The 17,613-nt window shown below is 45.1% G+C and overlaps 1 protein-coding gene across 1 annotated transcript in view; it reads left to right on the top strand.

Moving 5' to 3' along the window:
• The window catches only part of KIAA1549L (KIAA1549 like), a 228,125-nt gene that overhangs the window by 146,718 nt on the left and 63,794 nt on the right, over positions 1-17,613 (top strand). The window contains exons 8-10 of the mRNA XM_054585936.1: positions 83-142; positions 5,731-5,882; positions 10,935-11,106. Coding sequence (XP_054441911.1) covers positions 83-142; positions 5,731-5,882; positions 10,935-11,106 — 384 coding nt within the window. The remainder of the gene's footprint in view (positions 1-82; positions 143-5,730; positions 5,883-10,934; positions 11,107-17,613) is intronic.

Raw genomic sequence — 17,613 nt, 5'->3', positions numbered from 1 at the left:
TGTCACCTGTGTCTACTTCCCTTAACAATATTTACCTATAAAACTCATGAAAGTAATTTGGTGTGTTTCTTACTTGTTTTAGCACTGGAATATCCCAACCTTGACATATCAGAGACAACCAGAGACTATTGGGTAATTACAGGTAATCTCTTATTTTATTTCCCCTCTCACCCTATCAGATTGCTTTGGGGTTTTTGGGGGTTTTTTTTTCCTTCTTGTTGTTGTTTTTTAAACTGCATGTCAGCCCGGACTGGTGTGGCTCAGTGGGTTGAGCACTGGCCTCCAAACCTAAAGGTCACTGGTTCAGTTACCAGTCAGGGCACATGCCTGGGTTGTGGGCCAGGTCCCCGTTTGGGGGCATGTGAGAGGCAACTGATTGATGTATCCCTCACACATTGATCCTTCTTTTCTTTCTCCCTGCCTTCCCCTCTCTCTAAAAAGTAAATAAATAACATCTTTTATAAAAAAAAACCCTGCATGTCAAAAGAAAAAAAAACCCTAAAAACATTTAAACTGCATGTTACTCAGTGACAGGGTTGGCATCCCTTCTGTGGTCCTGTCCTATAAGTAAAGGAGTTATTTCCCAGGACCAGGAGTGGGTGGAGTAAGCTGAAACAGGAAACAAGCATCACACTGAAGATGAGTATTAGATAACCAATTCAAAATAGCAAGCTGCACATCCCACCTAGTGACCTCCTCTTTGCAGAAAGTGGACCGATCAGAAGGTACAGCGTTTACCTGTGGCCGTCCAGGGCGTGTCCATGTGAATGGTGGTCTGTGTGAAGATGGTGGGCCTTTCTGCACTGCCCTACAAAATGCCAGTGAAGGTCGGAGGAACGCCAGGCATGCACTTTCCTCTCTTGCCTGGCACGAGGCCCACACCCACACTCATCTTGGTGGAGCCCAGGCGTGTCCTGACAGTGAGGGCGGATGGAAGTAGAGGGGTGTTTTGGTGGCATTTTCTTTTTTTTCCCTTGACATTTCTCAACTGAGCTTTATGAAACAGCAAAACAGTTCTTGTTTTTCAAAAGCCAGACAGTAGCTCTGCACACCAGAGAAGCTAGGATTGGAAACAAAGAGAAAAAAGGCAGGTGTTCATTGGAGGAAAAGTGACCAGGCCAGCCGTAAGAGGAAGGGACAGGAGAGGGAGGGTGTTAGTCGACTAGGGCTGCCTTAGAAAGCACCAGACTGGGATGGGGTGGGGCGGGGGGCTCCACCAATTCTGGAGGCTGGAGTCTGATACAAAGGTATCAGCAGGGCTGGTTTCTCTGAGGCCGCTCTCCGTGGCTTACAGATGGCTGTTTTTCCTCTGTGTCTTCACATGACTTTCCCTGTGTGTGTGTGTCCTACTTTCCTCTTCTTATAAGGACACCAGTCATACTGGACTAGGGCCCACTTATATGATCTCATTTTACCTCAATTACCTTTTTAAAGGCCCAATCTACAAATACAGTCACATTCCGAGGGACTTAGGGCTTAGGACTTCAACATCTGAATTTTGAAAGGACACAGTTCAGCCCATAACAAAGAGGGAGAAAGATCCTGTAAGTCATGGAAGATGTGCCTGGGCAAGCAGGCCCTCCTAAAAGCATCTTCATCCTGGCCGGGTCGCTCAGTTGGTTAGAGCGTCATCCTGATACACCAAGTTTGTGAGTTTGATCCCCAGTCAGGGCGCATACAACAAGCAACCAATGAATGCATAAATAAGCAGAACAACAAATCTCTCTCCCCACCCCACCTTCCTCTCTCCAAAATCAATTTAAAAAATTAAAACCTTCCCCTTCCCTCTTCACCTCCTCTCTCACTTGCTGTCCCAAGCAAGGTGGGCTACCGCCTAAACATTGACAAAGGAACACACAACACTGATTGACGAGGCTGCTCAAGACCTCTCCTAAATTGCAGAAAATTGCTTTTCTTTCTCCCCTGCAGAGCCATGGATATGCAGAGACTTTTTTTTCTTTTTTTACCTGCTAAGAAAACAAAATGAAGAAATGTCTTTAAAAAGAGAGAAAAAAAAAAAAAGAAACTCACCAGTTTATGCCTAAGAGAGAGACGATGCTAAACCAGCAACACATTTTTGACGCCAGCGGGTTATATAACATTTATAAAATCTTTTTTTTTTTACTCCACCAGGAATGCTGCTATTTCATTGCAAAGGTTTTCCCCCTTCTATTAACTTTAAGGTTTGCATTAAATGGTAACACATCCACTCTTAAACACGGATGTCCTAGACAACCTCCTGTTTCATGCGGCTGGGTCTTGCCCTGCTTCTACTGTAGTGACATAACCTTAATAAAAAGTCCCGTGCATGGTCTCGTTGTCAGGAGCCCCCTGGGACTTAATGCCCTGTTCCCTCGCCTATGTAACCCTCATTTGTTATTGCTGTTGTGGCTGTTGGTGATCAGAAAAAACAGTGGCATCCGTCACTGTTCGGGGCTAGTTGGATCAGTTGGTAGTTGGGGGGACCAAAACCAGCCTCAGGATGGCATGGGCAGCCACCACCGGTCTTTTGCTGTTAGGTACAGGAGGGGTAGGGATTGGGAGCTGAGAGAAGAAGATAGCTTCCTTAATCCTGTTCAAACCCACAGCCCCTTGAATAGCCAGCCATCCCGCTTTTGCTCTCAGGCATTCATTCATCCCTGGCCTTGCTAACTTGGAGGAGCTTTCCTTTGTTTAGTTTGTGTTATAATACCCTGACATGTTTTCACCTGTATGCCCACAGAACTTAGAGTAAATGTGTTTTTGTACACTATACACTTCTCACCTCCCTGCGGGTCCCTCTTTGGTGGAAAATCATCGGCTGGTGGGGATTCCCGCAGCCCGTTGTTACAGAGGGCCCAGGTGCTGCGCTGCTGCCCATGGGTCCCACCACCAGGCGGGGCAGAGACACACAGACTTAATGTTGCCACCTGACTGAGGTGAGAGCCCAGCTCGGGTTTGAAACCTGTCTTCATTTCATCCACCAGAGTAAAAATACTCCAGACCCAGCAATCGCAGGATTCCTTCTGGTCTCAGCTCTGCTACTTAAGAGGACCCAAGTGTGTCCTTGAGTCAGTCACTGGGACCCTGTGGGTGTCACGTCCTCACCCTTAGAATCAAGAGAAGATAGGAGCTGAACATTCAGGTTCTTTAGGCTCTGAATGTGTGGGATTCAACCACAAATGAAACAGTTTAGATTGAATACAGGAAGCTGAACCAGGCCCGATCATGGGACCCAGTGCTCTTGTAAATAAAGACAGAGTAAGAGACCAGTGATGTAACAGTCACCAAATGTGCTGGACAAAGCTCCTTTGAATGCAGCTGGAGGCTTCATTCAATGCAGTTTGGAGACCCTCAAAGCTGAGTCAGTGGTGGCTAAGGGTGGGCAGCCAGGGTCCCAGCTCCTCTGCTGCTGCTGTGCCTCTGGGGGAGACGTGGGTGCATGCCCCTCTCTATGCGCTTCCAGGCCAGTGGGGAGACGGGGAGCCTGAGGCCTGGCGCACTTCTCAGGGGGGAAGGCAAGGAGCCGCAGTCCTGGAAAACGGTTCTATGTTATGTTATTTCTTCCTTTGACAAGGATGTGTCCAGCAAAGGAGGGGGCACACTTGAATAACAACAAAGTGACCAGTTATGGGCACCCTGTCAAGCGCCTTAGAGCACTGTGCTGGAAGCACTTTGTTTTTTAAATATATAAAGTGTCTGTTTTTCACAATGACCCAATCAAAAGTAGAATATGATCCCCCTGTTTTCAGATATGGAAACAGAGCCCAGCGGAACTAAGTATCTTGCCCAAGAACACTCAGTAAAAGGGGGAATCGGGATTCAAACCTAGGTCCCTGGCTCCAGCCCCTGGCTCTTCCTCAGCTGCCTCCTGAGGACACCTCGGCGCAAACAAGGCAGTGCTGCCTGTGGGAACTGTCCCGGTGCTGATTCCACGGGCCTCTGTGGGAGGTTCCCACTGGCTCCCACACTTCCCTGGAGGTTTCTTTGTGTTTTCTTAATTTTAAAAATTGTTGATAAAATACACATAACATGAAATCTACCATTTCAACCATTTTCAGCGTACAATTCCGTGGCATTAAATACATTCACAGTGTCGCTGTCAGTGCCGTCTGCTTCCAGGATTTTTCCCTCACCTGGGGGGTTTTGACTCTCCCTCTTTTTGATGTCTGCCCTTGAGCCATCACTGGGATTCCCATAAAGTAATCAATCCGTGATGATGCCTTCGATGTCCTGTGTCCCCTCTCTTAATTTGTCCATTGGTCAGGAGAGGCCAACTTAGAAGTAGTCCTTCAGCAGTTGATTGAATAATTTTACCGGAGGGGCACCTCTGGATTATCAAGAACATGGGCCCTCCCGTCCGGGGCCGGGAGGGAGGCTGTGTCAGAGGTTCCTAGGGGTCTCTGTGGGACCTGCCACAGTGGGAATGGCACAGTAGTGTTTTATCTCTGTCAGCAGGAGCCCTGCTGGCAGCTGAGCTGGGAGGTCCTCACAGGGGCCCTAGAAAGACACCTGCTTTATTTCCTCCTTGGGGTTCATTTGGCATTTATTGCATCAAAGATGTAACTTCTGAAACTTATCTGTTGGTTTCGTTTCCCTCCTGATCAGTTTAAACATTATTCTCTGCATCCTGTGGGCATCGGTTGCGTATTCTTGCCCGGACTAGAGCATGACCATGACAATGACACATTCTTCACACCCAAGCTATCTCCGTGTCCCAGGAGATGGGGGGTATTAATGGTCCTTAGCTGGAGGGTGGTAGAACAAACTGTTAAATGAAAAATCTTGTATTACATTCCCAGTCCATGTAAGCTTTGGTTTCTTTCAGATGAGAATTCTTTTTAGCATTTTTAATTTCAGGGATGGCTGTGTTTGAAGGCCGTGTTTGTGTGTTTCGGATGAAGTGTGCTCCCCAAGGGACTGGGGAGGAGGACTGGATTTGGGGGGGAGGGGTTGACAGCCAAAGGAGAGAGGCGTTGGTGCTGAGCCCCTTTATGCAGCTTGTCTCATTTCAAACCATAAATCTCATTAGGAGTATATTTGCTGTGCTGCGGACTGGCTCCCCTTTTACAGAGGACATGGGCTCAGAGAGGCCCAGCAGTTTGCAGAAAGTTTCACAACTGGCAAGAGCTCACTCTTGGTATCACACGGTCCTGCTCTCAAATGGAAGAGTGCCCGAGAGGCCCCGTGCAGCTTTGGGATGGCTCTTAAAAGGCCCACTGAGGAGGGAGAGATGAGGTCATTGAACAGGGTGTGCAGAGGTGTCAGGGCCTGAGTTGCAGGTGGAGATTAGATTCCACAGCAAAGCTGTTGAGAAGGAAACGCAAAATAAGGGTAGCCCTGAGCCAGGGCTTCTGAGTGGGAACCAGCAAAAAATCCAATTAGCCATGCCTGTATCCAGGCTGTACTCCCACATGGACTCTAACAACATGTATGGGAAGGTTTGGACTTAATACAGCAGCGTTGGACCTGTCACAGCTCATGGAGGAGGGAGCCGCGGCTTTGGGTTTGAACCCTCACTTTCGGGTTACTGACTGTGACCTTGACAAGTCCCTTAACATTTTCAGCTCCTTTAACATGTGGATAGTGATTCCCAACCCCAGAGGCTGCTGTGAGGGTAAAGCCAGGTGAGGCCGGCCAGCCCTCCCACGCGGAAGGGCCCGTGGCCGGTGCTGGGATGGCGGTGGCTGTGGTTCTGAGCCAGCAGAGAGTCTGTCCTCTGAGCAGCCCCTCTGCCTTCTCCATCCGCAGTGCTGCAGGGCGTGGACAATTCGCTGGTGGGTCTGCACAACCAGAGCTTCGCCCGGGTCATGGAGCAGCGCCTGGCCCAGCTGTTCATGATGTCCCAGCAACAAGGCCGGAGGTTTAAACGAGCCACCACCCTGGGAAGCTACACCGTGCAGGTGGGTGTGTGCCAAGCCGCTGGGGAACTGTGGGGGAATGTGCTGCCCGAGGCTAAGTAATCATGCCGTGTGCAGAGCAGCAGCCACACTGCAGACTGACCAAGCCACTTAACTCAACATGGCTCTGACAGTTCAGGGCTGGGGGTCATAACGTCAAAACCATGAAGCAGGGTGAGAGCTACTCCCCCGACAGTCTGACTACTGGATTATAAGGAAAGAAGGTCTCGGAACAAATTCTGCACACATGCAGATATTTATTCAACAAAAAGTTGTAAATTGGCAGGCACAAGCTACTCTCCAGCCTGTTCTGTGCATTGGATGGAGGCCCAGCTCTTGGTGCTTCCAGGCCCTCTTACCTCCACTGCTGTGAACTACAGGTGCACCAGTCAGGATCCCAGGTGCAGGATCTGTTGTCCTTATTTAGTCAGTTTTGACAAAAAGAGCCTTCTGAGTTCATAACGGACACGTGACCACGCAGGGACTTAGGCCAGGGAGCTGTAGCAGACGCTGCTGGTGCTCTGCCCAAATCCCCTTGCCACATCTATCAGTGCCAACAGCCACCTCTGTATGTTCATGGAAGGATTGCTCTTAAGATGCTAGAACCCACCTTGCCCACACTGCGGTGCTGGAAGTGCCTGGGAATTAACCAGTGGTTGATTACCGCATAAATACCGCAGCTCCCTTGTCCCTTAGCTAGGCGATTCTGAAATGTATGGTTTAGATCATTTCCAGAGCTTTCCCACAGGATTAAGCTTTAGTTACCCACAGTAGGAAGTGGCTTAATAACACACCCTTTTTAGCTCCCTCCCCACCCCTGCGCCACCTACTCACCTTCCTGTCTGCTCTCTGCATCTCAAACAAGCCATAAGCACTCAGTTCTTCTCAATTGCTCTTAGGGGACCTAAGAGAAGACAGTAGCCATTCCCAAGTTAAGGACTGTCAGCCTCTAGATTCTTCTTTATCTAGTTCAGGCAGGAGTGGGATTGCCTCTAGCATATTCTAGCCAATCCACGTATCTTGAATAGCCCTAATTTCACCAAGAGAACCTATTTCTAACGTTTGTCAGGCTAATTAACAAAGCTCTGCTGAGCAAGATGACAATTAGGGAAGGGTACTGCAGAGTGGGCTTCCTAATTGGAATCTAGCCTACGGCCACTGGGGTGTGAACTTCTGATTGGTAATTCACCACAGCGTGGGTGGAACTTAACCTAAACACATGCGTAGTATCACACTAAGAGAAAGCTTGTTTTAAAGGAAATTACAGACATTACCACAACCTGCCTGCAGATCATGTCCCCAGGCAGTCTTGTAAGTACAAAGAACCCATCATCTGGAACAGTCTTTCCTGCTTGAGTCAGCATAGTGTCCCTGAGGGAAACTCCAGGTCTCGCATTCACAGCCAGTGACTTTGGTCCCTTGTCCTATTGCCTGTTGCTTTGGTTCTAAACATCTTTGTGGCCTGTGACAGCCTCATTCTGAGGTAAAGTGAGGGTTAATTTCGCATGCCAGGTTGATTTCCCCTCTGTGGGTTCCATGCCAGCCCTATAATTCACACTTCTCCAAACAAAGGAAAGGAAGTCACTCAGAGCACAGTGACATGGGATTTGCCTCTGCTGAAGGGGGGGGCAAATTACTTACTAATAACACCTACAGGCCGGGTGTTAGTAAGAAAGCTAAAAATCTAACAGCATTCTTTGTGTTGCCAAGGGCCCAGTGAGATATTCTCTCTTCTGAGTACTCAGTGTGCTTGGCCCCGGTAGTCATCGGGAATACCTGAGTGAAGCAAGGAGGGATTTATTTCTGCAAATCCAGAATTTACAGAGGCTGTAGATCAGCTTGTAACACTACCCTTGGAGAAATCTTGGGAAGAAAGGCTTGCTAATAAATTGAAATTGAGTGAAGTTATTAGATATTTGAAAGCTCATTCACCTTCTACCTGGTTGTACTAACACTCTCCCGACTTCCTCTCCCACGAGGGACAGGACTAACTTACCCAGGTTTCCCAGGTAAAATTCAATCCACGTAGCTTACATCATCTTTTCACACAGAGGCCTTTCTTTTGGGATATGTTCATTTTAAAAGATGAGCCACATTCATGAATATGGAGATTTAGAAGTCTAGAATGTAAAGATATTTCTCTAGTAGATGCAGTTGAAAAAGGAAAGTTCAAAGAAGAAATACATATGGCGAACAAACATTTTTAAATGTTTAACTCCATTTGTCATCAAAGTAGTGCAAGTTTTAACTGCCGTGAGATTACATTTTCACCTACGAAAGATTAGTGAAATGGTACCATCTAGTGCTGATGAGGACGCAGGGAAGTGGGCACTTTCAGAGAGTGAATGGGTATGAGCTTTCTGGATGACAAGTGAGCAGTCTAGACAAGAACCTTTTAGATGGTCGCAAACTTATTCCTAAATAGTCATTTCGAAGAAATAGAGGTAAACACGAAAACGAAAGGGTGTGAACAGTGTTTCTCAGACAGTGTCCAGAAAATGGTCGGTAAGGTGCCCCGAGGCTGACAGGCTCTCTGGCCAGGTCAGTTTGGGTAAGGCATCCTTTGGCGCCTTCTGAGCAATTCCCAGGGCGTATTGGCAAATCGAAGACTCTAAAAAGACCTGTAATAAAGAAATCTCCTTTTGACATACTATAAGGATTCTAAATTTAAATGCCAATAAGACCCTTGTTTTTAGTAGTATATACGTTTCTCCAACATTTTATTGTGAACATTTTCAAACCCACAGAAACATTGAAAAAATGATACTGTAAACACCCATACATTCACCATCTAGGTTCTACAATTAACAGTGTGTACTCTGTTACTGCTTTATATTTGATAACATATATCATTTCCACACCATAGATCAGTTTGGACTGTTCTAGACCTTTATGTAAACGGAATCCTACAGTATATTCTCTTTTGTATAAAGCTTTTTTGACGCAGTCTAGTGTTTTTGAGATTTATCTGTGCTGGCAATTTATTTGTTATTAGTGAATAATATTTCCCTTTATGAGCATACTACAGTTTACTCATTCTTCTATTGATGGATACCTAGGCTTTCTCCAATTTTTAGTTACTATAAACAAAGCTGCTATGAACATTGTCTTACAAGTCTTTCTATGGCCATGTGCTTTCATTTCTCATAGTTATATAGGAGTTGAATTGCTGGTTCATAGTGGTGGTGTATGTCCATTCTGTAAGAAACTGCCAGGTCTTTTCCCCAAGTGTACCGTTTTACACTCCCACCAGCCAGATGTGGAGTTCCAGTCACTCTACATTCTCATCAACACTTGGTGTTGTCAGCTCTTGTTATTTTAGCTGTTCTGGTGGGTGATAGTGCTATCTCATGGCTTAAATTTGAATTTCCCCATTGAGCATTTTTTTATATGCTCATTGGCTATTTAGAGATCTTCCTTTGTGAATTGTCTGGTCAAATCAAAAAAAACATTTTTATTATGTTGTAGTAATATCTATTTTTAATTGTTATATATAGTGTACATACCAAGGGATGTAAAAATATACAGAGTTTAAAGACCACTAATAAAAAGAACCCACAACCTAAAGGGTAAGAACATTATTCTTATCCTAGCTCAGAAGCTTTATATGTGTCTTTTTTTATTATACATACTTCCTTTTGTTCTATTAGAGTTGAGCGTGATTCTGAATTTTGTATTAAATCATGCCTGTCTTTTCTGTATATATTTTGCCATCCATGTGTGTGTAGCCCTAAAGTGTACATCATTTGGTTTTGCCTGATTTTGAATTTTATATTCTGTGATTTTTTTCCCCCTCAATGTCAGGTTTTTGTTTTTCAAATAGCCAAAGTTCATTTATACTACTCTATGATATTTCATTGTGTAACTCTACAATAACTCATTTATCCATTTTACTGTTGCCATGACTTTTGAATTTTCTGGTTTCTTTTTCTATTAACAGTGCTGTTATAAACATTTTTGTAATATCTTTCAATATTCTATGAAACTCGTAATCCATAAAATACACTTTGGAAAAAGACTATAGTGTACTATAATGTCTATCGATTGTTAATTATAATAGTGAAGAGTTTGATAACAACCTAAATGTCCAAAAATGAAGGGTTAATGTATGAGGCATGCATACAGTATAATATTACGTAGGTATTAAAATTTGTGTTTTATGTGTGTGTGATGATTTCCAGTCGTCAGTTACAATACTGAAAAATGAGTAACAATTTGAGTTTAACAGTAAAAGATTGGCAAAATAAGTTTATGAGGTGTGAGTTAGAATGTAGGAATTAACATTTATGATTTTGTTGTATTGAAGGTCATTTCAGGATACAAGTGCAAACAGCAATATGTTATACTATATACAGAATATTATAAATAATTTGGTAAAGTAATAAATAAAAGGTTAATTTGGGAAAAAAACCCACAAGAATAGAAACAAATACTCCAGAATGATAATAGTCATTAGCTTATGGTGGAGGGATTACAGACTGTTTTTATTTTGTTTCATTTCTTGATTTTTTTTGTATTTTCAAATTTTCTGCAGTGAATATGTATAACTTGTACAGTGAGAAAAAGCAACAAAGGTGATTTTAGAAAAAGAACTTTGAATCTCCAGGTACTGTTTTTATCAGAGATCTTTAGAATTGCAGACATATAAGTTCATTTTTTTCCCTCTCCTGCAATTGCAGGAGTTTGAAATTAGAAATCTTGTTTGAGAATAACCTAACATGTCCTGAATTAATGCGGAGGCCTATTTTTAAATGAGGCCAGAGTTCTCTGGAGGCTGGAAGACATCACCATTTCAGCGTTTTCTTCTCTAGTCTCAAACTGTGCTTTCCAGATGTTCATATTTTCTCCTCCTGTCTCCCCCTCCAGCGATAGCAGGGCTTCTTGCGGTTTTGGTGATAGCGAGGTACATTAAGGTTGATGTCTTAAATATATGCTGTGGACCCACTTGGCCATGGAAGGCTTCAGCAATCGGGAGAGAGCCTGCTGATTGCCCAAGTGATTGCAGGGTCTGTGCAGGATGCCCTATAAACATTGGCCTCTTTTTTTTTCTGAAAGATGGTAAAGATGCAGCGGGTACCTGGACCCAAGGACCCAGCGGAGCTGACTTACTACACCCTGTACAATGGGAAGCCTTTGCTGGGGACTGCAGCTGCCAAGATCCTGAGCACCATTGACTCCCAAAGGATGGCCTTGACCTTGCATCATGTTGTCCTTCTGCAAGCTGACCGTAAGGGGATAGTCTTTCCATTCATTATTTTTAATGCCATTAAATGTTTCCTGCAAATCAAAGTGATACCCTAAGCTCCTGTTAATGGACCCAGAGCTAACCATATATCTGTACTAGAAGGTTTTTAAATCAATCAGCTGTGCTGGAAACAATAGGTTTGGGGTAAGGAATAGGTTTTGAGTATTAGAAAGACAGTAATGATACTGCTATGCCCAAATCCTACCCACTCCTCCTCCTACAGTCTAGTGAATAGCTAGAAAAATGACCGTAGCTGCCTTGGCTGGTGTGGCTCAATGGATTGAGTGTCAGTCTGGAAACTGAAAGGTCGCTGGTTTGATTCCCTGTCAGGGCACATGCCTGGGTTTTGGGCCAGGTCCCCATTTCGGGGGGTGTGAGAGGCGACCATTCAATGTATCTCTCACATCAATGTTTCTCTCCCCCTCTTTCTCCCTCCCTTCCACTCTCTCTAAAAAATGAATAAAAATTTAAAAGATTTTTTTAAAAAGCACCATAGCTGAAATTGTATTTGCTATCTGGGGAATTAAAGATAATTTGATTCAACCAGCATTTATAGAGTCACATGACCTGCTGTCTTGGCACTGGAAGACATACAGAAGTGGGCAAGACCCGGTCCCCGCCTTTAGGGAACAGAGAGGGAGTTAACACGAATACAGAGGAGTGGACGGCAGGAAAGTGCCACAAGGAGGTAGTGTGATACAGGGGTTGACAGAGGGAGAGTTTGCCCTGAAGGGGCATCTGGAAAGAGTCAACAGAGAGAGGAGGATATTAAAAATAATGGCTGCCCCTTTGAGTACCCTCTGCCATGGCAGCTGCTATGCTCATTGCTTTACATGGATGTTCTCACTTTCTCTGCCCATTAGGGCCAAATTACATATCAGGAAACAGGCTCAGAAGAGTTAACTAACTTGGTCAGTATTGCAGAACTAGTACCTAGATCACCAAGACAGGAATCCAGATGTGTCTGCTGCAAATGTATGTTCTTTGCTGTATTACATATTAAGATTTCAGCAGAGGGAGAGGAAGGGTGTATGTTCCAGAAAGAGGGAGAGGCATGAAAAAAAGAATAGAAGCAAAGAGTAGCGCATGTGCTTGAAAAACAAGGAGTTCAAATTGCCTAGAGTGCAGAAACAAAAGGAAGAGTTGATGGGATTAGGGAGGCATATTGTTTGAGAGAGCCAGGCCTTGGTTGTCAGGGGGAGATTGTACAGAACACCGTTCATTTGCCGGAGATTTGTAGGTTCACTCTCTCTTCTACATCGCTTTTCCTGTTCCAGTCCATCCTCTGCTTGGACCTGTCATTCTGTGGCCTCTTCACTCCTCTCTGAGGCCCAGTGGTGCTTGGGAAAGAGCAGAAAAGTGAGAGGTGGCTTTATTTGGAGCAGGAGGCGAATGGAGTGTCAGGGGAAGTGGTTGAGGCTAAGGGGGGTTCGCTGGTGGTGGTTAAAGGGGATTGGTGGGAACTCTGAGAGCGTGGGTGGAATAGAGATCGTGTCAAATTAGAAGAGGCATGGAGTCAGGGGTCATCCAGGGAATTACCCAAATGCTTGGTTGCAACTCAGAGAGCCAGGATCCAGACCGTGTTTCGCCTGGCTCCACAGCTGCTATCCCGCAGCCTTAATTTTTTGTCTTCTCCAAATCTGCATGGTCCTCTCAGTTCCCTTCTTGAATAACTCACAGAAATATCTTCTCTGTTCTCTGTTTCATCATTATGCCTTCTTGGACTTTGCAGGTACTTTCCAAATAACCTCAGTCACTTTGCCATTAATGTACTATCTGTACTATAATTAGAGTCATTATATACACTTTGGAAAACACAGATCCTGATCTGACAGCCACACAGGAGTATTCACCCCTTACATTTCCTTTTCCTCTGAAGCCTTCCTCGACCCCTGAAACAGAACACCAGCTCCCCCACCCATCTTTCTTAGTTCCAGGAGCCTCCATTGCCCTTACTGCATTGAGCAAATGACCGACCTCTGAGCTCTTTAAAAGCAGAAACCACATCTCATTTGTCTTTGAATATCCAGCCCCAACGACTGTCTGGCTCTGTTCTTGTGGAGGCAAACCACTGACCTTTGCTAAGTGCCTCTGCCAGGCCCTGAGGGAGGCACGTGGTTGGAAGACACCCAAGCAGAGCAGTGGAGAGCAGACCCTTTGCAATAAGACAGATTGGACTCACGCCCCTGCTCTTCCTCTTTGGACCTGTGGATGGAGCTTGGAGACAAAGGAATGACCCTCTCTTACCTTCCTTTTCCTAATCTGTGAAGTGGTAATATTTAAAAAATAGACCTGACAGAGCTACTTAGAGGACTAATTGAAATAATTATTGTATGTAAAGGGCTTAGCACAATCCTGGGGCTCCTACTAAGTACTTAGTAAGTGGTAGCTGAATGTCTCATTTACCCATAAGGTAGAAGGACTGCAGGGGAGAGGGAATGAAGAAGGGAAGGTGATTTGAAGATTAAGAACCCATGCAATTCACAGAATAGGGTGCTATTAATGAAAATAGAAAGGGGATTGGAGAAGGGAAGCATTTTTAAAAAGGAGAAGTAACTTTTTCCATCCAGGCTATGTTGAGTTTAAAGTGATGAGCTATTAAGGGGTGCTATTTGCATATTGAGGGGTCACTAATAAAAAATATCGAGGGGGTACCAATGGGATATTGAGGACTGAGGTTAAGAACATTGTTGGAATTCAAGCCTGAATCTCAGGGGAGAGGTGAGAGTTAACACTACAGATTTTGAAAATGTTGTAGATAGAGGCTAGAGTTAAAATCCTGGAGAAAATTCTGGAAGGAGAGTACAGTTAGAGGACAGACCCTGGAAAATGCCTCCATGCCCAGGATCAGACAAGGAAGAAGCCGAGTCCAATGAAGAAGAGGAGGAACAGAGATGCTGTAAAACCCATTTTCTCCTAAGTTTTGAAGTAAGCCTGCAATGCGTGTTTGAGGTTAGCACATTGAATAGAGGCACAGTGTTGAATGAACACCTTGTGTCTCTGAAGAGGGGTGTGCATGTTAACATTCTGTCCGTTCCTGTGTCTAATAAATTGCTAGGTCTGGGGCCAGCATGCAATGTCCTGTGTGCAGTGGCCTACAATGGAGTGCGCGATGCCATTCACCCCTGTCACCCCTAGGTAATGAGGCAGCAGTGAATTCTAAAGAGGTGGCTGCCTCTCCTATGAAGGGTTTCATCTGCTCCTTTTGCTTGATCTGGAGTGAGAGGTTCTTCATAGCAGTTACCTAGCTGATGTAGTAGAAAAAAGCTCTCCCCATGCTGAACCAGACCAGAGCAGGGATTGCTTTACCTTACATGGGCATCAGACATTTATCTCAAAAATAAAAATATTTGCAGAAAACAATAGACTGACCTTTTGGTGAAGGGCACGTGTGCACTTTCATTTTTTCAACGGTACTTTTTGAGCACCTGTTACGTGCCTGGAACTGTTCTAGGCGCTGGAGATATAGCAATGGATGAAACAGACAAAACCACCTGCGGGGAGCTTACATTCCTGAGTGGGCCGGTCAGGTAAAATAAATACGTGAAATGCTGATAAGTGCCTTGGAGAAAGATTAAGCAGGAAGAGCTAGCAGGTGTCAAGGAGATGATGGTTGTGATTTTAAATTGTTGGGAAGGGTGGTCAAAGGGGATCATTGAGCTAGTAACTTTTGAGTGACCACCTGAAGCTCTCTGGGGACCAGGTTCTGGGCAGAGAAGGAGGGTTAGAGACCAGCAAGGAGGTCACAGAGGGTAGCAGCCATGAGGTCCATGGTGCAGATGAGGGGTCACAAGCACACTGAACCTCACAGGCCGCTCTCTGAGAGGGAGGACAGCCACGGGTTGCTTTAGGCAGGAGAGCAACGTGTGCTGAGCACTCGTCCGCTGCCGGGCCCTCCTCCCCATCCGCTCGCCCCAGTCACAAACTCTGATATTTTGACAGCCACAGAAAATGAGCTGGAAACATTTGTAAATGGATTTCTCTCCTTGCAACATTTGTTCCATGTGAGAAGAATTTATTTTTAGTTTAGGTGATGTAGAACATTCACTTCATTCTTTCTGACAAGTAACACACACATGCATGCTCACACAGTGCACTTCCGTTCATATGTGTTAACTCAGAACTGTCTTACACTGTGTATTTCAGGGAAATGATATATTGTAAAAGCACCCAACCTCCCTGGGGCTCAGTTTGCTCACTGCACGTTGGGGATAAGAATAGCACCCAGGCCAGTGTCCTATTGCAGCACCCAATGCACGGTGGGTGCCCAGAACATGTCTCCTTTTTCTGTCCTTCCTCTACTGAAATTCTTGAAAATTAAATAAACATTTGTTTCTTTTCACCCCTGTACATGACTTTGTAGTTTTAGATCATTATGCCAATGAATATATAATGTTTGGATGACTTCAGTTGGCCTAACTTTACTATCTCTTGGACTGTTAAATGAATTTATTAATGTACATAAGATAGATCTATTCTCTCCTCATTTAAATAGAGGTGAAAGGATTTTACAGATGGTACCAAGAAGGATCATACCCTCCAAAACAATAAAGCTAAGTAAAAGCAGGGCACGTGTAAATATTTCATTCCTGCTAATGAAAAGAATAGATATATGTTTAGGGTATCATGTTCAGATACACTATACATTTTTCTTTATCAGGATAGAATATCACAGCCAAGAAGAGGCATATTGATATTTTTCACAGCAGGTCTGAGCTTTAGAAAAATGTTGAAGGCATAAAACTCACATATAAATACCAAATTACAAAAAGCAGTAGCAATTAAATGTTTAATGTCAACAGAAGCGCACTAATGAGCTGTTTTCAGAAGTTAATAATGTGATTAATCACCAATTGACAAAAACTGGGGTAAAGAAGTTCTTTGTACCAAGAGTACTCCAGACCTAAGCGCTGCCTGATGAGCGGCAGATTTTGGCGAGTGAAGTGCCAGGTGAAGTTGGGGGAGTGGAGCTGAAGTCAGAGAGACAGGGCTAGCTCCCCAGGCAGGTCCTCACCATGTAGCACTTACCAGTGGGGTTTTTATATTCCAGAGTCTGGTCCTCAGATTTGCTGCTCTAGTAGCCCGTAGAGTGCAGCAGAATCAGGAGAACCAACTCACGCTAACCAGACCTACCAAGATATTGATCCATAGACCAGACTGGCAGTATATTAATTCACAGTATGAATTGGAACTACCAAGAAGATGGTACTTCTTTTAACTGCCTGTTACTCTATCCTGTATGAAAATATGTATGAGAAGCCAAATTGTAACAGGGGTAATGGTAGTTCATTTAAATATTCATTTGGCTTTTAATTGAACACCTGCTGTGCACAAGGCCCCTTCCAGGTCCTGCAGATATGGCAGTGAGCAAGAGACAAACGTATCCTGCCCTCTGAGAGTGTATATTCTGATACAGGGGCCAGAGGTGACAGAGGACATATGAATCATGTCAGGGAGTGGTATGAGCCTTAGAGCGTTGCCACTCCAGTTGTGGCCTGGGTGCCTGCTGTGTGGGAATCACCCGGTAGCTTGTTCGAAAGGCAGAATTGGAGACCCAACCCACGCAAATCAGACTCCAGGTGATCAATGTGCACATTAAAGCTTCAGAAGCAGAGCTTTAGAGAAAGAGTGGGTAGGACGAGGGGGACAGAGGGGGACGGAGGGGGACGGAGGGTGCCGGGGCAGGGACTGTCATTCCCTGTAGAGCACAGGGAAGGCCTCAGGGAGAGGGTGGCGCTTGTTCAGAGCCCCAAAGAGAAGGGTCAGCACTGATGACAGTTATTGGCCTGAGAAATGGAGTTGGGGAGCCATGCAGAGATCTAGGTGAAGAATGTTCTAGGTGGAGGAATCAGCCAGGGCAAAGGCCCTGAGGCAGGAGTATGTCTAGCACATCTGAGGAACAGCAGGAGGCCAGAGTGCATTAAGGGAAGAGCACCCAGCGATAAGGCCGGGCTGGGGTGGGTGGAGGGGCAGATCACTTAGGGTCCTCACAGAAATCCTAAGGATGCTCTGGCTGTTACTCGGAGTGGAGTGGGAGCAGAAGAGTGTTGTGATCTGAGTTTTCAAGTATCACTCCGGCCTCTGTGTTACAAATAGACCATAGGGGACAAGGTGCAAGGTAGGAGGCCACTGAGTAATGATTCAGGGGAGAGAGGGTGGTAGTTGAGCCACTGTGAAAGCAGCAGCGATGGAAAGAAGCAAACAGACCCTGGATATATGTTGAAGATGGAGATTGGGTGAGAGTAAAGGAGAAAGGGCAAGACTGATGACAAAGTTATTGGCCTGAGAAACTGGAAGGGAGAAGTTGCCATTTATTGGCGTGGAGACTATCACAGGAAGAACAGGTGTGGCGGGGGGGGCGGGGGGGGTGTTTCAAGCGGGTTTTGGAAATATTAAATTGAGATATTTCTCAAGTATCTAACTGGAGAGTTGAGCTGGCTGTTGGATATAGGAATCTAGAGGTCAGGATAGAGGTTGGAGATATCCAAG

This window comes from Pteronotus mesoamericanus, unplaced genomic scaffold (assembly GCF_021234165.1).
Source record: "Pteronotus mesoamericanus isolate MK-2021 breed Mesoamerican mustached bat unplaced genomic scaffold, CSHL_Meso_final contig_90, whole genome shotgun sequence".
Classification (NCBI taxonomy): Eukaryota; Metazoa; Chordata; class Mammalia; order Chiroptera; family Mormoopidae; genus Pteronotus; species Pteronotus mesoamericanus.
This window is presented reverse-complemented; position numbering and strand designations above follow the sequence as displayed.